Below are 24,184 nucleotides of genomic sequence, written 5' to 3'. Positions count from 1 at the left end.
TAATTAATGTATTTATTTATTTTTGGCTGTGTTGGGTCTTCGTTTCTGCGCGAGGGCTTTCTCTAGGTGTGGCAAGCGAGGGCCACTCTTCACCGCGGTGCGTGGACCTCTCACTATCGCGGCCTCTCCCGTTGCGGAGCACAGGCTCCAGATGCACAGGCTCAGTAGTTGTGGCTCACGGGCCTAGTTGCTCCGCGGCATGTGGGATCCTCCCAGACCAGGGCTCGAACCCGTGTCCCCTGCATTAGCAGGCAGATTCTCAACCACTGCGCCACCAGGGAAGTCCTAATTAATTTTTTTAATTGAAGTATGGTTGATTTACAATGTTGCGTTAGCTTCAGGTGTATGGCAAAATGATGTGTGTGTATATATATATATATATATACACACACACACATCATTATATATATATAGGATATATATATAATATTTATATATTCTTTTTCACATTCTTTTCCATCATAGTTTATTACAAGATATTGAATATACTTCCCTGTGCTATACAGTAGGACCTTGTTGGTTATCTATTTTATATATAGTAGTGTGTATATGTTAAATTAGGATTTATCCCTTCCCCCACCTTTCCCCTTTGGTAATCATAAGTTTGTTTTCTACGTCTGTGGGTCTATTTCTGTTTTGTATATAAGTTCATTTGTATCATTTTTTTTTAGATTCCACATATAAGCCATATTATATATTTGTCTTTCTCTGTTTGACTTACTTCACTTAGTATGATAATCTCTAGGTCATCCCATGTTGCTGCAAATGGCATTATTTCATTCTTTTTTTATGGCTGAGTAGTATTCCATTGTATGTATATACCACATCTTCTTTATTCATTCATCTGTTGATGGACATTTAGGTCTATTCCATGTCTTGGCTACTGCAAATAGTGCTGCAGTGAACATTGGGGTGCATGTATCTTTTTGAATTATGGTTTTCTCTGGGTATATGCCCAGGAGTGGGATTGCTGGGCCATATGGTAGTTCTGTTTTTAGTTTTTGTTCTCCATAGTGGCTGCACCATTTTACATTCCCACCAACAGTGTAGGAAGGTTCCTTCATAAATTAAAATTTTATCAATAGCATCCATTCTACTTTTTTTTTTTTTTTGCGGTACGCGGGCGTCTCACTGTTGTGGCCTCTCCCGTTGCAGAGCACAGGCTCCGGACGCGCAGGCTCAGCGGCCATGGCTCACGGGCCCAGCCGCTCCGCGGCATGTGGGATCTTCCCGGACTGGGGCACGAACCCGTGTCCCCTGCATCGGCAGGCGGACTCTCAACCACTGCGCCACCAGGGAAGCCCCCATTCTACTTTTTTACTGCCTTTTCCCTCTTACCCAAACCAGATATTTCTCGTGCACTGCAGTTAGCAGACAGCAATAAGTAGGTGTTGAATGAGTATTTTTAAATGACTAAATATTCAAACAGATGATCACAGATCAAGATGACAAAGAGAGGGAATTCATTAAATCCCGCCCACAACCACTGTGAAGTAGGACCTTGTCATTACTGTAGGTTTTATTTTCACCTCTGCCTGACAAGTTAGGAAACATAGTCTCAGTGAGATTAAGTAACTTGCCCAAGGTCACCCACAGGCAAAATGCTGAAGCTGGAATTCGAACCCATGCAGCCTGGCTCCAGGCTCTGGAGGGAGAGCCTAGGACCAGGAAACCCACAACCAGGAAATGGGGTTGTGGTGAGCCTGGGCCTGGTTGGTGCTCAGCAAGCAGGATCTATGATCAGGTTTGCTCTGCATGCGGGGTGGGATGTGGCTGTTTCTCCCCACCCTGGGATGCTAGGGACCTTGCCCAATTTCTCCCAGGCCTGCTGACCAGGTAAGGGCTGGGCGTTAGTAGGGAAGCGGGAGGGAGGGGGAGAGAGAGAGAGAGAGAGAGAGAGAGAGAGAGAGAGAGAGAGACACGGGAGTGCAGCTCTTATTTTCCACATTCCAGGAACTGAAGCAGTGAGAAGAGGGCGCGTGTGCCCTGCCCCCAGCATCCTGCTCAGGAAGGGGCTGGAGGGGCTATGAGGAGAGCCCGAGGGGTCCTCCCAGAGTGCTAGCCAGCAGGGTAGCCATGAGGAGAAGGACTATGACGGTGGGGGGGCGCCCCAGGAGGGACGGTGCCCGAGGCGCTGGTGAAGGCTGATGGAGTCCTTGTTGCAGAGGTGCCCCTCACAGCAGGAGCCCTGGAGGTCGATGTTTGTCCACGGGCTGGTGGTGCCCCGGGTGGTGCAGGAGGGCCGGTGGCAGGTTCTGATGTACACAGGGACTGAGAAATTGCCTGGGAGGCGGGCAGTGAGGAGGGTCAGAACCGAGGGAGGCAGCTGCACCTGAACCTCCACCTCAGAGATCACAGCCATGACTGGGTCCTCAGACTTACTTCCAGTCCCCTCCTTAGACCAGAGCCATGCCTCCTCCCTCAGTCCAGGACCATGCCTCCTTCTTTAGACCAGGGCCGTGTCTCCCTGTCAGCCCTGCCCTGCCTCCACACCCCTTGCCCAGGCCCTCTCACCCTCCCAGCCTCTCACCAAAGGTCATGCTGCCATTGCCCTGGAAGCAGATGCTTTGGTCCTGGTGACACTGGACCCGCCGGAACTTCTCCGGGGTGCAGTCCTCCGGGTGGATCCCCACTCAGGAGTAGCACTTGGGGCCGCTGAGCGTCGGCGGGTTGGGCGCTGGCAAGAGAGCGTGGACGCACACTCAGGTAACGGTCCTCGGTACGGTCGTGCGGGTTGTGCATTGCGCCAGGGCTCCCGTCTGGCCCGACTGGGGCGCTGGAATCCCAGCGCGCCGGGAGGAGGAGCCCAACGGAGACCACACCCCTCCCCGGGCGCGCGCGCGGGCCGGGGCCCCTCCCAGCCCCGTACAGTCCCGCCCCACACCCAGCCCCGCCCCTCGCATACCTCGGCCCAGGTTGACGAGGGAGTCGTGGGTCTGGAAGTTCGCGTTGCAAAGGTCGGTCCCTCAGCCGCGCACCACCGAGTAGTTAGGCGGCAGCGCCTTGTCATTCCACTGCATCTGGCCCGTAGCCGGGCCTGTCCAGCAGCCCTTCTGTACCATGGTCATTGAGGCGCGGTACCCTGGGAGCGAGGGGATGGGGTCTGGCGCGCTGCCTCCCCCTCAGCCCTTCTCCTCCTCTCCCACGCCCCCTCCTCTCCACCTCTCTCCCTCTAGTCTCAAGTCTCTTGCTCCTCTGTCTTCTCGCTTCTCACTCAACCTGGCTTCTCCCTCCAGCCCTGCCCTTCTCTTTAGTCCCTCGCTCCCTGTCATACTCTGCTTCCCTCTACACCGCCTCCCCCTCTCCTCTCATCACCAACCCTTTCCTCCTCTTCCTTTTCTCTCCTTCCCCTCTTCCGCTTTTCTGCCCCTCTCCCACCTCCTCTTCCTGGCCCCCCACTGTCTCCTCCTCCCACCTCCTGCCCCCCCATCCCCTCCTTCGTCCTACCCCTTCTCCAACCTCCACTTCTGCATCTCTATCCTGACCTTCCCTCCCCTCTTCTACCCAGTTCCTTCCCAACCCCTTGTCTGCTCCTCTACCCCCATCCCCCCCACCCCGTCTAATCTTTCATCCTTGTCCTTGTCCCCCGCTCCCGCCCTTTTTTTGTGTGTTTCCTGCCCCTCACCAGTGTTCAGGGATAAGACAGCCTCGGAGCATCCGAGGAGACAGGAGACATTGAGGAATTTCATGCCACTGAGGTCAAAGGGCCCGAAGTAGAAGTGTTGAAAGCTGTAGCATTGCAGGGCTTGGGACCCTGGGGAGAGGAGCAGGGGTGGAGTGAGTGGAACAGGCCAAGGATGAGCCTGTGCAAGGAATCAGGCTCCACCCTGCATATGACAGCCACATAGGCCAGGCTCTTCTGCTCTGAGGGGAGACAGGCCTTGTTGCCTTGAAAGAAGCAGGGGCTGCTGCTGTGGCTGGTCATGGCTGTGTCTACCTCTTGGCACAGCAATGGCATCTGCACCTGCCAGTCCAGGTTTTTTTTCCCCAGGCTCTTCCAAATCTCCATCCTCTTCCAGGAAGCCCTCCAAGATTTTGATAAAGGAGGAAGTGATTCACTCCTGTCCTGCCTATCCCTTTCCCAACTATACTCATGATATCCAGTAGCACTAAAAGGTCACTGATGGAAAACAAACACTCCAGTATAGGCACTGGGATGTACAATCTCATGCTACAAATGCACACAGAGCCAGCCCCTAGCAATACAGGTGCACACACACACAGAACACTTAAACACTGACGTAAACACAAAATAACAAAATTGACACAGGCTCATGCAGATCTCACAAATATTCACAGAGTATCCTGAATGCATTCACACTGAGTTCTACATTTACAAGCAAAACGAGTACCACCCAGACCCTCCCATAGAAACCCCTGAAACCAAGGCACAGGATCTCACACATGCAAAATCACACTCACAGACAGAAAACTGTGTGGATACGGAAATAATCACAACACACAGACCCAGGAACACAGGAAGTCATACCCAGAGAGAGACAAATACAGACCCAAGAATCACAGACATACAAATAAAATGAGACCCTGAAATCAGGCGAAGTTAGAGATAGACAAAAAAGAGGGCTACAAAAACAAACAATTTAAAATCATATTCAGATGCAAGATACATAGAGACACACAACAGATACACAGAGAGACAGATACACATCAAAATACCCAAACACACATACACAGAGAGAAATACAGGCCCACCAGTCATAGAGATGCACAAACACAAAGAGAAACAGAGATGCAAAATTATACACACATCTCTTTTAAAAACAAAGTGAGGCTCAGAGATAAACAGACCCATAAAAGCATTTGTTCAAACACCCAGACATCAAAACCTGGTACAGATAAACACACACAAGCACAGAGACCCACAGGACACCCTGACACATGGACACACAGAGAAATCGAACTCTCTTCCGTGGACGAGCGTGTGCACGTGCATGCGTGCACACACACACACAAAGTTGTTATATGCAGGCATAACCTCCTTCCCACCTCTCAAATTCCCTGCCTTTGTAGCCACTTCAGTCCTGATATGACTATGTCCCTGTCCTTACGCAAACTAGGGGAAGGGGTTGCCTGAGGATGAGGCCAAGGTTTCCTGCCAGTTCTGGAAAGAGCCCCCATGGCTCCCCAGAGGTACCTTTGAATGAGGACATGGGCAAAGAGGATGAGAAAGGCTGGAGTAGTGGAACAGAGACACTGGAGGAAATGAGTGATATGGAAAGAACAGAGGAGGGGAAGAGAACTGGAGAGGACACAGTCTCCAGGCCTCTCCCAACCAAGACCCAGGAGTCCGGGCCCCCAGCCCCTTCTCCCTCAGACCCAGGAATCAGGGCCTCTAGTTCGCTCCTCCCTGAGTCCCTGGAATCCGCCCCCCACTCTCTGCTCCCTCAGACCCAGGAGAGTCCAGCTATCTCCCACCCAACTGCCCTCTTACCACTGGACTCAAAAGTCTGAATACCTGTGAGACAGAGGACAGCCCCAAAGAGGCACAGCAGGATGGCTCTGGGGCCTCCCATTGCCAGGTTGTGGACCTGAGTGGAGACACCGAGGACAGCTCCTGCTCTGATTTCAGCGTGGCTGGTTCTCCCAGCAAAGCCCCAGCCCGGCAGGTATTCCTCCACCCCCGCCCTCCCTTGCTTGGGCTCATTTCCTCCTAGATAATCATGATGGGGCCTGGACTCCTGGATCTGAGGAAGGAGGGAGCTAGGGGCCTGTAACCCTTAACTTTGGGGGGATTCGTGTTTTGCAGGCTCTCTTTCTACCCTGTTCCCCAACACTGTGTTCTAGTCTGAGGTTGGCACTCACGGCCTCTTGATTTCTATTCTCTTCCTCTATCCCAACACATACCATCTATATGGGCCCACGTCTCCAGACGCAGAGACACAAACATCACCTCCTCCTTGAAGACTTCTCTGACCTGCCACGCCCCCCTACAATCATCCACCCACGTTCAGCCTCAAATACCTCCGTCTCCCAGCCTTGGTCACCCTGGGTTGGGCTAGTGTCTGTCACTGCATCAGGCTATGAACTCCTCAGAGGCCTCAGGGGATGTTTGTGATGTTGTAGGAATGAGTAACTTAGAAACAAACTGACAGGGAGATAGAGACTCCCAGAGAGGCAGTTACACATGGGATGCAAAAAGACAGACACATCCGGGGTGGACAGATGCAAATGTAGACACACAGACAAACGCAGACTTGATGAACAGGACATGCCCACAGAAGGTGTTTAATACATTTTTTATTAGACTTTTAAATGAATGAATTTTAAAACATCGGAGGAGATAGAGACACAGGCAGACAACGGGAGGGATACACTGTCCCCTGAGGATTCAGCCAAACCCATGTGGACACTCAGACACCAGGCAGATGGGAACTTCCAGATGGATGCTATCGAGGGTCGTGGGAGCTGATGCCAAGTTGGCATCTCCTGATCTGCCTTGCTTCTTGCGCTTGGAGGCACTGCCTGCTGGGATCACACCTACTCACCGTGCCATGCGGGGTGGGTACCAGGCATGTGCAGAGACCTAGGGTCACGAACCCCCAGATGAATGGGCAGAGGGGACACAATAGCGGTGACCACGACTTAACGGTCTCCTGAGCTTGACTAAACTTGACACGGACTTCTTCCTGACTTCACGCCCCCAATCTCCCTTTCCTTAGAGCATTTACTTTAGAAAACTTGTCATTGCCGATTCCTTCTCTGTCCCTTTGAAATGTAGGTAAATTTTCTCCCAGCCTCTTGCCAGTTTTACAGCCCAGGAATGTCTTTCTCAGGGGACCTGGGAGCCACCCCTCCAAAATGTCATCATCAAGGAAGATAGCACCCCTGACCCTCAGGCTCTGTGGGAGGGTAGGAGCCGAACTTGAATAAGTGGCAGTTAGCAAACACAGATGCCTAATTACAGAGAAAAACATTTGTAAACTCAGGAGTAAGTCAGGGTGCTGGACCATCCCATGCACCAACCTCCCCTCTGTCTCTGGCATTTTCCCACTAGCTTATCCAGCTGAAAACCCCTCCCACCTTTTGTTTCAGTGGAGTTGAGTTCAGTCTCTCTCTCTTATTGCCATAGTCTTGAATAAAGTCTCCTGTGCCTGTTTAACTTTGTTCGGTGCGATTTTTCTTTGACAGCAAACACCCAGGAACTGTGGACGCTCACTAGGGTTCTGGACTCACCCTCGTTTTGCCAAAACCCTGCTCCTCCCAACAGGCCTCACTTCCCTGAACCTGTTTTGTATCCAAATTATTTTTCCTGTTTCTCCTGTTCCTGCCTCTCTGTCAGGGGCTAGCCCTTCAGGGAGAGGGTGGAGCTAACGACCCCTGGAGAGTAGAGACTGGCCAGGAAAGGAGGCTGGGTTTTCTGAGGCCCCTGTGGAAGGTGGGGGCATTGGAGGTATTCACAGTTTCAGAGACTGAGGCTTGAAGAGTTGGCTGACCAGCCCATTTAGGGTGTGAGCCTGTGTGTGTGTGTGTGTGTGTGTGTGTGTGTGTAAGTGACTGTGCGAGCGTGCGGCTGTGCCCGTGTGATTTGAACTCTGGTAGCCTTCAGGTACCTTTGGAGGCTGTGAGGTATCAGGTGGGAAGCTCCCCACTGCAGGAGGCTGTCGATGAAAAAAAAATCAATGGTCAATCTAAGAAAGAAATGGAAAATTTTATTCAAGCCAACCTGAGGATTATAACCTGGGAGACAGTCTTTCAGAAAGCTCTGAGGACTGTTCTGCCCATTAGAGGTCAAAGCACAGTTATATAAGCTTTTGAGGCAAAGAGTTATCCAACAAATGATGTATTGACAGTTTATACAATCCAGATCTGTATGTACAAAGCAAGTAGTGGGTTACTGTGATCCCTTACAAGATTAAGAAGGAACATTATCCCCTAAGGAAGTCTGTTCAATGCAGATGTACAATACACACTAAAGGGAAAGGCAGAGGCCCAAACTGGTAGAAAATAATTTTATGTTTAAATTTTTCTTGTCTTGCCATAAATATAAATTTTATTTCATCCAGGTAATCCAATGGAGACCCAGTGATCTAGGTCTAGAGATTTTGGCAGGGCTCTTGCATCCATCCACAGAGCATGAACTCCAAGCTCCCTATGAACCCAGACATTCTTTTTTTTTTTTTGTAATCACGTTTTAGTAATTAAGCTTTGTAATTAAGTGATTAACTATTTGAGAGATTGGAGAAAATGGAGGATGCTCTGTGGTAGCCATTAAAGAGCTATTTTTAAAACTTTTTACTGTAGAAATTTTCAAACACACACAAGCATACAGAGAATAGCATACCCACCACCCAGACTCAACAATTTTTAACATATCTACTAATCCTATGTTATTCTTACCCCCTTTGGTGCTCTTAAGGGCATTGAATTGGATGCCTTCATTATTTTCTCAAAATACTAATTTTCCTTAAAACAACATTTAAAAGTTGGTGATTTTCAAAGTGTAACTTTGGCTTATGTTCTAAGATGCAATCTTCAGGAACGTAACGTACAATTTCTAAAAGGGTGTTTAACCACTACCTCGAGTTGAATTCTTAGTCATATGATGTCACCAAATCAACATATTTGCATATTGAATAGTTTCAAATTTATTTGCGATACATGTATTTTCAATATATTCCAACATTTATTAGAAGCTGAAGAGTAGCTGTAGAGTGCTTGAATGATATTTTAAAATTCAGTGGTATAGAAATTTTTGCTGCATTATTCACTACCCAGTTTAAAGGATGGGCAGCACAAGGATTTGCTCCTTCAAGAAGAGAGAAAGGAGGCAGATCGGGGGTGTTACCTAGAGTCTCTGCCCAGCCCCAACCACCTACAGGAGCATCTGTGTGGATGTCCTCAACTGCCCGGTGTTTGAGCGTCTACATGGGTCAGTCCAATTGTTACCAAGTCCAAGCTCATACTGCTTGCCGCAGGACAGACCAATAAATGGAGAGACAAGTTGCTGGGGCCAGGAATAGCACCTTTTTTCAGAAAGCCAGCATACTGAGTAGGTGGTGGACTAGCGTCCTAAAGAACCATCTTGCCCAGGTTTGGATGCTAGTTTCTTCTATAGAACAAAGAGGGGGAGGTGAGGAGGTAAAGTGAAAAAGGTGATAAGGTGTTGCAAATAGTTCCTGGTTCTTCTTTCCTGCAGCCATTCACAGGTCAGGGCCTGGTCAGGATGTTTCCTGTGAGCTTAAACAAAGGTATTTTAGCTTAACACTCAGACACGGGAGGCAGGGTTCCAGGAGATGGGCCACTATGTATACTTTAAGCTACAGGCGACATCCCTTTAGTGATTACTTTGAAGCAAAAGCAATAGAATACAAAGGTTAAAGGAAAAGAAACACATCCAATATGGAGTCAGATTTGTTCTTCCCTATTACAGAATGCCTTGGAAATTTTTCAAGGATCTTTTGTTGTATTCTGTAAGCTTCCACGCACTTTTCCATTTCCATGCACATTTACAAAGACCTGGCCTCTTAAATAACTTTCCCCCCAGATTTGGTTTAAGCAGTTTACTAAATGTGTGCATTCCTGTCTTAGTATATATCACCTACTGGACAAAATTCCCCAAAGTGCTCGCATGTAAGGATCAGTGCAGTCTGGGACTCTGTCCATCCAGCAATAATTGTTTTCTTTTTAATTAATTAATTAATTTAAATTTTATTTATTTTTGGCTGTGTTGGGTCTTCGTTGCTGCATGTGGGCTTTCTCTAGTTGTGGTGAGCGGGGGCTACTATTCATCGTGGTGCACGGGCTTCTCACTGTGGTGGCTTCTCTTGTTGCGGAGTGCAGGCTCTAGGCGTGAGAGCTTCAGTAGTTGTGGCTCGTGGGCTCGAGAGCGCAGGCTCGGTAGTTGTGGCACATGGGCTTAGTTGCTTTGTGGCATGTGGGATCCTCCCGGACCAGGGATAGAACCTGTGTCCCCTGCATTGGCAGGTGGATTTTAAACCACTGTGCCACCAGGGAAGTCCCTGTGTAGTTTCTAAAATATGTTCATAACGAACTATTAAATATTCTCTTTTTTGAGGAACAAAGATCTAAATTAGAGGCAAGAGGTAAATATTTTGAATCAACTTAATATAAGCAATGCTTAGTTGATTAGCTTTGAAATAAAAAGATGATATGAAATGGTAGAGAATCATAATATCATGAAAATAAAGAGTATTTTCCTAAATTTTATTGTGAGAAATTTCAGGTGCAAAAGTGTTGAAAATTAGTTCAAATATGATGCATATACCTATCATCTAGATCTAAAGTACAGTTGACCCTTGAACAACATGGATTTGAACTGTGCAGGTCCACTTATACTTGGATTTTTTTCAAAATTTATTGGAAAAAAAGTTTGGAGATTTGCAACAGTTTGAAAAAACTAACAGATGAACCATGTAGCCTAGAAATATTGAAAAAAATTAAAATTAGGTATGCCATGGATGCACAAATATATGTAGATACTAGTCTATCCTTACATAGGCATAAGGTGAGTGATATTATAAAATCAATAATGTGTTAGTTTTCTCACTGTTTTATAACTTTGCTTTCAAAGAATTACAGTATTGTACAGTATGCCTCTCTCTCTTATAACTGGGGAAACTGTGTATCAGCCTATCATCATAGGTGTTTTTTTTTTAAAGTAACAATGTTCTCAATACTGTATTATGAATATGACTGTAATACTGTATGCCATAAAAATTTTGTAATGATTCATTCATTAGTATATAGGCTAGGCTACCATAAAACAATTGTATCAATTACTCTAGGCTACCATAAAGCAATATTGCTGCTTCTTTGTGATCAATGCATGATAATGTTATACCTGTAAATAAATATAAATTGCTTTTTCACATTATCTTTTTATTTTTGATGTCTAGTGTTAGTAATACATATAACATCTACAGTGCTTTGTATCACATAAGACAATATTGATGTAGGTACTGACAGACCATTCATCTTGTAAACTGACAAGTAAACTTATGGTACCGATAAATGTAGTACAATACTGTAATGTATTTTCTCTTCCTTATGATTTTCTTAATAACATTTTCTTTTCTCCAGCGTACTTTATTGTAAAAATACAGTATAATACATATAACATACAAATTACCTGTTAACTGAATGTTTGTTATTGGTAAGGCATCTGGTCAACAGTAGGTTATTAGTAGTTAAGTTTGGCGGGAGTCAAAAGTTATACATGGATTTTCGACTGTGTGTGGGGTTGGCATCCCAACCCCTGCATCGTTCAAGGGTCAACTATATTAACATTTGCTTATTCTATCTATGTTTCTGCATCAGTTAGCTTCTGCTGCATAACAAACAACAAACAAAAAGGGTTAACAACAAGCCCTTTATTTATCTCCTGATCCTCTGTTTCTCCTGGGTTGTTCTTCTGGTATGGGCTGACTTGACCAGTCTCTGTTGGGCTCTCTTATGTTTCTATGGTCAGCTGATGGGCTGGATGATCTAGGATGGTCTCACTCACAAGACTGGTAGTCGGCTGGCTATCAGTCAGGCCTCAGTTCTCCTCCATATGGCCTCTCATCTTCCAGCAGGCTAGACTGGACACTTTTCACATGGAAATGACATGTTTCCAAAGGGCAGAGAGAAAGGGCAACCTCCAATAAGGAAGTGCTTTTCATGCCTCTGCTCAAGTTATGTTTGCTAATGTCACTGGCCAGCAAGTCACAAGGCTTGCCCAGAATCAGTGTGGAAGGGCATTAACCGTGTGGATAGAAGGAGGGGAATAACTTGTGTTACTTTTGTTCTATTTAACTATCACTGTTGAACCAATAAAAGCAAATGGAAGATATCATTTTGCTTCACTTATAAATATAAATCATGTAGTAAGCAAAGGATCTTTCCCTGATGTGACTCTCCTCTTCCCTCTCGGCAGGCTATTTTTTTAAAAAATTGAAGTAGAGTTGATTTACAATGTTGTGTTAGTTTCAGGTATACATTAAAGTGATTCAAATATATATATTCTTTTACGGATTCTTTTCCACTATAGGTTATTACAAGATACTGAATATAGTTCCCCATGCTATACAGTAAGTCCTTGCTGTCTAGCTATTTTATGCATAGTAGTGTATATCTGTTAATCCCAATCTCCTAATTTATCCCTCCCTCCCCCTGCCTTTTCCCCTTTGGTAACCATAAGTTTGTGTTCTATGTGAGTGTATTTCTGTTTTGTAAAGAAGTTCATTTGCATCATTTTTTAGATTCCACATATAAGTGATGCCATATGATATTTGTCTTCCTCTGACATTTCATTTAGTATGATAATCTCTAGGTCCATCCATATTGCTACAAATGGCATTATTTCATTCTTTTTTTATGACTGAGTAATATTCCCTTGTATATATACCACATCTTCTTTATCCATCTTATCTGTTGATGGACACTTAGGTTCTTCAGGCTATTTTTAAAGGGCTAAATGATTTGAAACTTGGTCATTCATCTCCCATTCACACAATAACTGCAACAATAGTGAAGAACACGGGAAGACCCACAGGGCCAACTAAGAGAAATATTTACAAACATGAACTTTTACCCACAAAGAAGTTACAGGTTTGAGCCACAACATCTATTAAAACCCTTTGGAGAATCTATTTTATTTGTGTGATCAAGATAAAAGCACAACCAGATGGGCCTAGGTGGCTTGAGGCAAGAGGTGCCCAGTGTCGGCATGAGGTCAGGCACTGGGTTGTGCCCATGTGGAATTGGCCAGAGTTCATGCAGGGATGATTGCCGCATCAGTGAATCAAGAGAAACAATTTTCCCAAGGCCCCAGGCACAGGTGAGGCTGAGAGGATATGAATGAAATAGCACATAAGATGTGTCTGAACCCTTCCCTAATTAAATTCTTCTACACAATTACCTGAGCCTAGTTATGATTAGAGTTTAGAGCCTAAACTACGGATACTATATCATTAATGGTTAATTGCCTATTAAAAGTTTCTATTTCTTCTTCTTCTTTTTAAAAATCTTTATTTATTTATTTATTTGGCTGCACCAGGTTTTAGTTGTGGCATGCATGAGGGATCTAGTTCCTTGACCAGGGATCGAACCTGGCCCCCTGCATTGGGAGCGCGGAGTCTTAGCCACTGGACCACCAGGGAAATCCCTCTATTTCTTCTTGTCAATTCTTTAAGTTGTATCTTTCTAGGAAATTGGTTATGTCATCTATTTTGTTGTTGTTGTTGTTGGCCATGCTGTGCAGCTTGAGGGATCTTAGTTCCCGATCAGGGATGGAACCCTGACTCTTAGCAGTGAGAGTGCTGAGTCCTAACCATTGGACCACCAGGGAATTCCCATCTGTTTTCAAATTTATTCTAATTAAAAAGTCTTCTATTTTTGTGTAGTCTTTTCCCTTCTTAATATTATTTATTTGTGCCTTTTCTCTGTTTTATTAATTAATCACCTCAGAAGTGCATCACTTCAAATACTCACTTTAAATAAGCAGTGGTTGGTGTTTAGCCTCTCTGTTGCATCAGTGTTTTCTACTTCATTAATTTATGCTTATAATTTGCTTTGACCCATTTTCTCTTATTCATTCTTTTATTCTTTGTTTTCTAACTTCCCAAGATAGACAAAGCCTATAATTTTCATCCTTTTTAGTTTCCTCTTCCTTTGAATTTATGTCATAAGTACCCAATAGAGTTCATACCTTTATCTGTACCCAATAAAATTCATACCTTAATTTCTTGGCATTCTATTTATGTTGTTTGCTGTTTTTGCTACTGTAATACATGGTGGCTTGTTTCCTTATGTTAACTTTGGGTTTATCTGTAAAAACTCTTCAATGCATGAATGGAAGTTACAATCCTCCAGAGAATTTCCTTGATGATTTCTCCAAGCACCCTGGTATTCCAAGCCCAGGATCAATTTTACACTCATTTCTCAGCCTGAGTTTCCCAGAACATGCTGGTAGTATAAATCAAGGTACTAACAAAATATTAAAAGAGGTAGACAGCAACTTAGAAAAAAAGCTTATGTCATGCCCTAGTTGGTTTCTTCCAAAAATGTAAGGTTGGTTTAACATTTTAAAAAATCTATGTATTCTACCATGTACCAAAAACATGTATTCTACCGTGTTATCAAAATAAAGAGGAAAAATTTTACGGTCATATTTGTAGACACAGAAAAGACATTTGATAAATAATCAACAGAAATTCATAATAATAATGAAAACTCATAGAAAACTAATAATAGAAATGAACTTATTTCTTTGGATTGAGTGTGTGTTTTTTTAAAAAGAAGAAGAAAACATCATACTAAAGAACCCACTCGGGCTTCCCTGGTGGCGCAGTGGTTGAGAGTCCGCCTGCCGATGCAGGGGACACGGGTTCGTGCCCCGGTCCGGGAAGATCCCACATGCCGCGGAGCGGCTGGGCCCGTGAGCCATGGCCGCTGAGCCTGCGCGCCCGGAGCCTGTGCTCCGCAACGGGAGAGGCCACAGCAGTGAGAGGCCCGCGTACCGCAAAAAAAAAAAAAGAACCCACTCAAAAAAACAACCCACCCAACAAACATACACAATGCCTGTAACACATAGTGACAGAAATATATGCTGACGCACACGCATAGATGGTCATACATACACACGTATCACACAATCACTGATACACCCCAGACCTGTCACAACCACACAACACATTCATACCCTCGCCCTGTCATGATAGACACAAAAACACACTTCCACCACAGTCACACATTCATCCTGATCCTGTCATACACAAACTGCAATCTCTCTTCTTTCTGGTGCACACACACGTATAGTCTGTCACACGGCCGCGGAGAAACTCTCCAGCTCCGTCATGGTCACCAGATAAACGCATACAACGTATTTTACATGCAGTCACAGAGACATACACTGGCCATTTCGTGTGCACAGATGCCCACTTACACACACACACACACACACACACACACACACACACCCCATTCCATCTGTCACAGGATATCTCAGCCCCGTCATGTGAACAATCATGCAAATGCAATATCACCTTTCACAGAGCGTGACGTATCCTTGGCTCTACCACGCGCAGTGTTCACACACAACCCCTACACCACGTCTGTCCCTCACCGTCACTGAAGCACACTCCAGCGCTGTCGCATACTTGACTCTCCATCACACGCAGCCTGGAGACACCCTCACCTATTTTGACGACCCCTCCTCTCTTGTCTGTCACACCATCACCTCCGTCACAGCTCGCGTTTACCTGGAGCGTTTCCCTCCGTCCATTCCCACCGCCGGCTAGGGTCGGAGTTCTCAAAACCGTCCCCTCCACGCCCCGCAATGATTTCTCTTTACACTGAACCTGCTCACACGCGCAGCCCAAGAACCACGAGGAAGCTCTAGGTGGACTTCCGAGACCTACGGTTATTGGGGCCCAGTGGCCTGTGGGAAATGTAGTCCAGAGCCGGAAAAGCAGGAGACATCGGAAACCCAAGGGCCGGGGGGCGTCTCCGCCCCGGAGGTTTCTGGGAGTTGTAGTCGGTGCTAGCAGTGCGCAAGCGCCGGCTCGCGCCTGCCGTGTGTGAGTGACGTCTTGGGCGCGGGATTCTAGGGTGAGTCCCCAGCGGTAGTACTTACCTGACCACGTTTGTGCCTGAACATCTTTGCGCTCCGGAAGGCCCAGTGTAGAATGATGGTCCCTGAGGTGCGCCAGCTCCTGGACCCGCACTGGGGACACAGCAGGTGGGGTGTGTGTGAGTGTGTGTGTGACTCTGTGTTACTGTGACAGTCGTGGGACAGACTGAATGGCTGTAGATGGATGTAGCAGTGTTCCGGAGCCGGTCCCTACGGTTAGATTCTCAGAAAAATTGAGACGTGCTAACACAACCATTACAGTAGTCCCCCAGTATCTGCTAGTGTTTGCTTCCAGGACTCACTGTGGATAGTGCTGAGGATGCCGGAGTCCCTTTTATAAAATGCCATAGTACTTGCATGTGATCTGTGCATATCCTTCTCTATATATTAAGTCATCTGTAGATTACTTGTATTAGGTATTACGTACCTAATATCTAATACTATGTAAATAGTCGCTGTCATGAAGCAAATTCAAGTTTTGCTTTTTGGAACTTTTTGGGATTTTTTTTTTAATATTTTTGATTAACGGTTGAATCCACGGATGCTGAACCCATGATATGGAGGGCTGATTGTATTTAAAAGTTATGTAGACTTACGATAAATGCATTTAGAAAACTAAGGTAATAAATACCCAACACATCACTTCCTAACTATTATCTATGCTATTGAGATTATGTCAATTGTGTCTGTAGGGCGGAAATAATTATATCGTGGTGTATCACTGTACATTTCTTCCCAACTCCACCTTCAGTGATGCCACATTGGCAGCTAGAAACTGGCGGTGACAGGACTGTTTACACCATGGGAATTGGCAGTTACTACAAATGAGGGCCTGATTTATTGTTTTGTTGATCTGGGGATGGGGAAGCTTCCCAAAGTCCTACCTCCTCGTCCTGCAATGTCCCTCCAGCACCGTCTTTTGGTTAAGCTTATCATTGTGAGCTGAGGCAATTAATTGATAATGGAAACTTATGATTTACCATGTTTTCACTTAACAAATATCAAAAACAAATGTTGATAGTATACAGTATTGTTGAGAATGTGGGGGAATGAGAATGCTCATAGGTAGCTGTTGGTAATGACTACAGTCTTTTTACAGTTGAGTTGGGTAGTATCTATTACAATGTCTGAAAGCAAACCCTTAATCAACCAGAATTTTTACATATAAGATTCTAGCTTACAAAAATGCTGACTTGAAAGAAAAAGATTGGATACAGTAATGCTTACTGAAGCCGTGTCTGTAATACTGAAGAACTGAAATTAACCTCAATGTTTATCCTTTGAGGAATTGTTAGTCTATGCTGAACAACATGGTAGCTATTTGTGGCTATTTAAAATCATTACAATTAAATAAAATTTTAATATGTAGTTCCTTAGTCAAACTAGTCACATTTCAAATGCTTGTTAGCCAGTGTGACTAGTGGACAGTTAGATAATAATTCAACATTAAAAAGAAGGAGTTAAATCTCTATACCTGACATAAAATGAAGTAGAGGAATTGTGTTCAAGTGAAAAGGGGAAATAGCAGAACAATATGTATAGCATGATCCCATTTCTTTACAAAATAGATGATCTTGGGGCTTCCCTGGTGGCACAGTGGTTAAGAAACCGGCTGCCAATACAGGGGACATGGGTTCAAGCCCTGGTCTGGGAAGATCCCACATGCCATAGAACAACTAAGCACGTGCGCCACAACTACTGAGCCTGCACTCTAGAGCCCGCGAGCCACAACTACTGAGCCCATGTACCACAACTACTGAAGTCTGTGCGCCTAGAGCCTGTGCTCCGCAACAAGAGAATCCACCACAATGAGAAGCCTGCACACCGCAATGAAGAGTAGCCCCCGCTCGCCACAACTAGAGAAAGCCCGTGTGCAGCAACGAAGACCCAACGCAGCCAAGAATGAATAAATAAATTTATTAAAAAAAACAACAAAAAACAAAAAAAACATACACACACACAAAAAAACAATACTGAGTGAAGCAGGCACATTGTGTTAAAATTATCATCTGTTTGTCAATCATATACATTAAACTTTCTGTCCCAATTCAATTTTTAAAAATATAACTATTGCCATTCAGGCTTTTTTTTTTTGGATATTTACAAATAATTATCAAGTCAAACCTCTCAGTATTTTAGTGTTTTTATCTTTGGTGTTATGCTTAGAAAATCCATGCCTATATCAGAATTTAAGTATATATTTACCTGATTTTCACTGAGTCATTTAATTATTCCATGCATTGTAAATGTGTGTGTGCACACGTGTGTATATATATATAAAATAAAATTGGTATATAATTACTCCCACACACATACTGTTAGTCCATTTACTTAACTCTGTTTATTGAATAAACCATCTTTCTCCTACTATATTAAATAATGTACTTCCCAGATATTAGTTTTCCATTATATTTGGGCCTTTCACTTAACGGTTTATTTTGATCCTTTCATAGATCTATTAATTTGTTAACCTCTTCAGCTCTATTTTGGTTGCTTTTTGTATGGTATATCTTTTTCTGTCCTCTTAATTTCAATCTATTTGTGTCTTCTTTGCAGCAGTGTTGAATGATAAAGAAGTAGACTGGCCTTTGTGCCTGGTTCCTGGGAGGGAGACTCCAAATCCTTGGAATTTCCTGAGTAATAAGAATGTCTTTGTTATTCATAAGCCCCTTAGATCACACTGGAGTTTATGCTAATAAGGTGATTCACAGGGAACCCCTCAATAGCTTCAGAATAGGGGCTAGTCATGCTGAAAAGACCAACTGTGTGATTACAGGGTTGGGGATTTGAACCATGTGATATCGGTTCTACCTTGGCGGGGGTGGGGAGGCTACAGATCAAATTCAATCACATGGCCAATAATTAAAGCTAATACAACTCAACAACAACAACAACAACAAAAACCCTAAACAATCCAACTTAAAAATGGGCAGAGGAGCTGAATAGACATTTTTCCAAAGAAGACATACAGATGGCCAACAGGCACATGAAAAGATGTTCAACATCACTAATTATTAGGGAAATGCAAATGAAAACCACAATGAGACATCATCTCACATGTGTTAGAAAGGCTATTATCAAAAAGACAAGAAATAACAAGTGTTGGAGAAAATGGAACCCTCCTACACTGTTGGTGGGAATGTAAATTGGTGCAGCCACTTTGGAAAAAAGGATGGGAGATTCCTCAAAAAATTAAGAATAGAGCTACCATATGATCCAGCTATTCCACTTCTGGGTATTTGTCCAAAGAACATAAAAACACTACTTGAAGATGATATATGCACCCCTATGTTCATCTTAGTATTATTATTAATAGCCAGGATATGGAAACAACCTAAGTGCCCATCAACAGATGAATGGATAAAGAACATGTGGGAGATACACACACAAACACACAGGTATATTATTCAGCCATAAAAGGTGAAATCCTGCCATTTGCAACAACATGGATGGACCTTGAGGGTATTATGCTAAATGAAATAAATCAGAGAAAACCAAATAATATATGGTTTCGCTCATATGTGAGATATAGAAAAAGAAACAAAAAACAAATGAACAAACCAAATCAAACCAAATGTTTAGATATAGAGAATAGAGTGGTGGTTGCCAGAGGGGAAGGAATAGGGGGTGGGTGCGGGAAGGTGAAATGGTTAAAGGGAGTGTGTGGCTTCACCACACTGACTCCATTTTGTCAACTCCATCTCAGGCCCACAGTCCTACCCTCTCCCTTTTCTGAGTGACTGAACTTTAGCCTACTCACAAGGAATGCACCCAAGCCAGATAAGTTCCCTATCAATTTTTGCCCTTGCCTTCATCTGATACGAAAACTGGAAGAATGCCTTTGCTGATGCAGATGGTCAATGGTCAAGAGACCCCCAGAGATAGGAAAAATCCCCAGTTCTTGTCAGTGTGGGTATGCTTCTTACTTGGTAGTCTGATTCTATTTTTAGCTTCGGCCCCTTTGAACTCCCCTGTGCCCTTTTCGATGACATGGAGTGCAGCTGCGAATGCTTCTGGATCATCCATCCAGCAGATCTTTCCCACCTGTATGTAAGTTACCCATAATAAACTTCATAATTGCCCTTTATGGAGTGGCCTGCTTCATATTTCAGCCTCAAAGTTCCTTCTCAGTTCAGAGGATATTACTCGATATCTTGGCTTCCCAACAGGGGGTCAACTGTAGAGTCAGGGATGGAAGCTGAATTTTTGGTGGTAGGCATGCCTTAGTGTATACAGAAATAGAAATATAATGTTGTACACATGAAACATATAATGTTATAAACCAATGTTACCTCGATTTAAAAAAGAAAGAAAGAAAGGAAATAATGGCCCCAAACTTCCCAAATCTGGGAAAATGTATGCCATCCAGATTCAAGAAGCCATATAGGGGCTTCCCTGGTGGGGCAGTGGTTAAGAATCTGCCTGCCAATGCAGGGGACATGGGTTTGAGCCCTGGTCTGGGAGGATCCCACATGCTGCAGAGCAACTAAGCCCCTGCGCCACAACTACTGAAGCCCGCATGCCTAGAGCCCTGCTCCACAACAAGAGAAACCACTGCAATGAGAAGTCTGCACACCGCAATGAAGACCCAACACGGCCAAAAATAAATAAATAAATTTATATTAAAAAGTGAAGCCGTATAGAGTCAAAATAGGATGAATCCAAAGTAATCCACAGTGAGACACATTGTAATCAAATTGTCAAAAGTCAAAGACAAAGAATTTTGAAAGCAACAAGAGAAAAGCAACTTGTCATGTACAAGGGGACCCCTATAAGACTCTCAGCAGATTTCTCAGCAGGTGTCTTGCGGGCCAGAGGGAGTGGGATAATATGCTGAGGGAGTTCATCACCACTAGACCTGCCTTACAAGAAATGCTAAAGGAAGTTCTTCAAGTGGAAATGATGCCAAACAGCAACATGAAAGAATATGAAAGGAAAAGGCTCACTGGAAAAGGTAAATGTATAGACAAATACAGAATTCTGTGATATTATAATGGTGGTACATAAATCACATTTAATTCTGGAATAGAGATTAAAATACAGAAGTAAAAATAATAACTACAAAATATGTTAGTAGATACACAATATGAAGACATAATTTGTGACATCAATAACATAAAATATGTGTGAGGAGAGAAATAAAAGTGCTGAGCATTTGTATATGATGTTGTTATCAGTTAATACAGCTTGTTTTAAGATGTTTTGTTTAAGTCCCATGTTAACCACAAAGAAAATGCCTATAGAAGGTACACAAAAGAAAATGAGAAAGGAATCAAAGCACATCACCACACACACACACAGAAAAAAAAAATCAATGAAACAGAAAGGAAGACAGCAAGGGAAAAGAGTGACAAAAAAGCTATAAGACAAACAGCAAACAATTAACAAATGACAATAGTAAGTCCTACCCTGTTAATTATTACTTTAGATGTAAATGGATTAAACTTCTCCATCAAAAGACAGAATGGCTGAATGAATGAAAAAAGAAACAAAATCCAGCTATATTTTGTCTACAAGAGACTCACTTCAGATTTAAAGACACACAGAGCCTGAAAGTGAAAGTGTGGAAATAGACATACCATGCAAATTGTAAATGAAAACAAGGGTGGCCATACTTATATTATACAAAATAGACTTTGTCAAAAGTTCAAGCAAGGCATAAAAATACCAAGTGAAACACCTGAAAGTTCACTACCTTGTTATAATGATTCTTAGTATTTCTTAGTATCTTCTAACACATATACATGTAAATAACAGAGATGTATGTATTTTACACTTTTAACAGGCATTTTTTTTCACATCACTTACCTGTAAGTTTCTCCTCTGCACATACCTTCACAAGCTCCCACACTCCCCTTGTGTAGAGCATTGTTTAAAATCTGGCATACATATCCCATAACTTTCTTCATCTTCATACAGTACATACCCAAATACACATGGTTGCCTTCAATTTCTATATAAAAAACTTTAAAATTTCATCACAGATAAATTCTTTATAATAAATATATTTTAAAAGTATACAAGTGTGTAAATACAATCCAGTTAAGAAACAGAATACACAAAATAACTTTGAATCCTTTTGCCAACTTATCTCTTCATCATCCTGCCTTCCTGTAGCTACCACATTCCTGAATTTTATCGTATCCTTTTTAAAAAAATTAATTAGTTTATTTATTTTTGGCTGCATTGGGTCTTTGTTGCTGCACTTGGGCTTTCTCTAGTTGCAGCGAGTGGGGGCTACTTTTGTTGCAGTGCGCAGGCTTCTCATTGTGGTGGCTTCTCTTGTTGCAGAGCATGGGCTCTAGGCACACAGGCTTCAGTAGTTGTGGCTCGTGGGCTCTAGAGTGCAGGCTCAGTAGTTGTGGTGCACAGGCTTAGTTGCTCCGCAGCATGTAGGATCTTCCTGGGCCAGGGCTTGAACCTGTGTCCCCTGCATTGGCAGGCGGATTCTTAACCACTGAACCACCAGGGAAGTCCTCTTGTTTTTTATTATGTACCACTTACACAGAAAATATCATTTGTTTCGCCTCTTTTTAAAGTTTTATGAATGGAATTATACTGTATGTATATATCTATAACTCTTTGTTTATCATATTTGTTAAATTCAGTCATTTTCACTGCTGTGCACTATCCCACTGTATAGGTACTCCACACCTAATTAAACATCCTACTTCTGATGGGCATGTTTCATTTCCAGATTTGTTACTGCAATGATATTAGTGAAAGCAATGCTATTGATTTTTCTCATGTGTCAGTACTTCTAATGTTGTGCATGTCAAATTATAGTAAAAAGACAACTCTAAACAAGATGCAACCCATCTATTTCCATGAACAGCACACTGTATTACAGTAAACCGAGTTTATATTCAACCATCAAATGCGGTTCTCCCATTAATTCACTTTTTGATGGGCCATTAAGAATACCTTCAGGGGCTTCCCTGGTGGCGCAGTGGTTGAGGGTCCACCTGCCGATGCAGGGGACACGGGTTCGTGCCCCGGTCCGGGAGGATCCCACATGCAACGGAGCGGCTGGGCCCGTGAGCCATGGCCGCTAAGCCTGCGTGTCCGGAGCCTGTGCTCCACAACGGGAGAGGCCACAACAGTGAGAGGCCCGCGTACCGCAAAAAAAAAAAAAGAATACCTTCAAATCCAGTAGTTTCATCATTACCCCTCAAAATATCCAATGAAAGGTTTGAGCTTGGAAGAAATGGAAGATGCTGAACCTGCTGCACTGCCTTGAATTCCGTTTGTAGTTTTAGTGGAGCAAATAGACCGTGGATGTTTCTCAGTGTGGAAAAGTTCATTTTATCTTGGTCGGTCTGGAATTTTTTTCCTGATAATTCAAGAGGATGACTGGGCAAAAGTTCATTTTTCACACAAGAAAAACCTTTTTGAAGAAGATCATGACTTTCAAAAGGTCCACTTGCTGAAAGTTCAGTAACTGGAATACTGTCCTTTTGCTGAGATCCAAGTCCTCTGACATTCATCTTCAACTAGCTCTGCAAACAGCCTCTCAGCCTGTTACCCAATGCTATTGATTTTGACGACAGAGAAATTGTTTTAAGGATTTTTAGCTGTGATGAAGCCAATTAGGGTGAAGCAAAAGAGAGACTTGGAAAAAAGGTTAGAAAATAAAATCCTTTTTTGGCACATATATACAATGGAATATTACTCAGCCATAAAAAGAAACGAGATTGAGTTATTTGTAGTGAGGTGGATGGACCTAGGGTTTGTCATACAGAGCGAAGTAAGTCAGAAAGAGAAAAACAAATACCGTATGCTAATGCACATATATGGAATCTAAAAAAGCGGTACTGATGAATCTAGTGGCAGGGCAGGGATAAAGACACAGACGTAGAGAATGGACTTGAGGACACAGTCGGGGGAAGGGGAAGCTGGGATGAAGTGAGACAGTAGCATTGACATATATACACTACCAAATGTAAAATGGATGGCTAGTGGGAAGCAGCTGCATAGCACAGGGAGATCAGCTCGGTGCTTTGTGACGACCTAGAGGGGTGGGATAGGGAGGATGGGAGGGAGGCTCGAGAGGGAGGGGATATGGGGATATATGTATCCTTATAGCTGATTCACTTTGTTGTACAACAGAAACTAACACAACATTGTAAAGCAATTATACTCCAATAAAGATATTAAAAAATGCTTTTTTTTCAGGAACACTTGGGACTTTATTCTGAACTTGTAATAGGAACGGAATTTTACCTTCTTCCCTAATACTATATCCATTAACTGTTTTTACCTACCATTTCAGATCAGAAAAAAAGTCTGCCAGAGGAAGCTACAGATATTTTGGTTCAAAACTGCCAACTGCAACAGGCCCTGCCTAGGAAATGGAAACCTGGTTTTGTATATTTAGAATATTTTAAAATGCAATGATCACTCTTAAAAATAAAACAAGTAGTTTTCTGATTGACTATAATTATGTAGTCGCAAACAGGTTCCTTGCATTGTCTGACCTATAAGCTAGGACATCTGATTACCTAATTCTGGGCTCTGCTCTAATCTATCTGCCTCTACCCGTGGGAAGTTATTTCTTTAATCCAGGGTTTTCAAAGTTATTTGCTCAAGTTC

The 24,184-nt window shown here is 43.4% G+C and overlaps 1 protein-coding gene and 1 long non-coding RNA gene across 3 annotated transcripts in view; one reads left to right on the top strand and one right to left on the bottom strand.

Annotated features, from left to right (window-relative positions):
• Nucleotides 1-24,017, top strand: part of LOC132417072 (uncharacterized) — a 63,568-nt gene extending 39,551 nt beyond the window's left edge. For both annotated transcript variants that reach the window (XR_009517748.1, XR_009517747.1), the window contains exon 3: nucleotides 23,865-24,017. This is a non-coding gene — a long non-coding RNA (uncharacterized lncRNA). The remainder of the gene's footprint in view (nucleotides 1-23,864) is intronic.
• On the bottom strand, nucleotides 1,199-15,327 carry LYPD5 (LY6/PLAUR domain containing 5). The gene is given in 7 exon segments (XM_059998934.1): nucleotides 1,199-2,111; nucleotides 2,113-2,143; nucleotides 2,145-2,283; nucleotides 2,531-2,677; nucleotides 2,906-3,082; nucleotides 3,626-3,754; nucleotides 15,158-15,327. Coding segments are annotated over 6 exon segments (645 nt in total). The 5' UTR covers nucleotides 3,690-3,754; nucleotides 15,158-15,327; the 3' UTR covers nucleotides 1,199-2,024.
• Nucleotides 24,018-24,184: the final 167 nt, after the last annotated feature.

This window comes from Delphinus delphis, chromosome 20 (assembly GCF_949987515.2).
Source record: "Delphinus delphis chromosome 20, mDelDel1.2, whole genome shotgun sequence".
NCBI lineage: Eukaryota > Metazoa > Chordata > Mammalia > Artiodactyla > Delphinidae > Delphinus > Delphinus delphis.
This window is presented reverse-complemented; position numbering and strand designations above follow the sequence as displayed.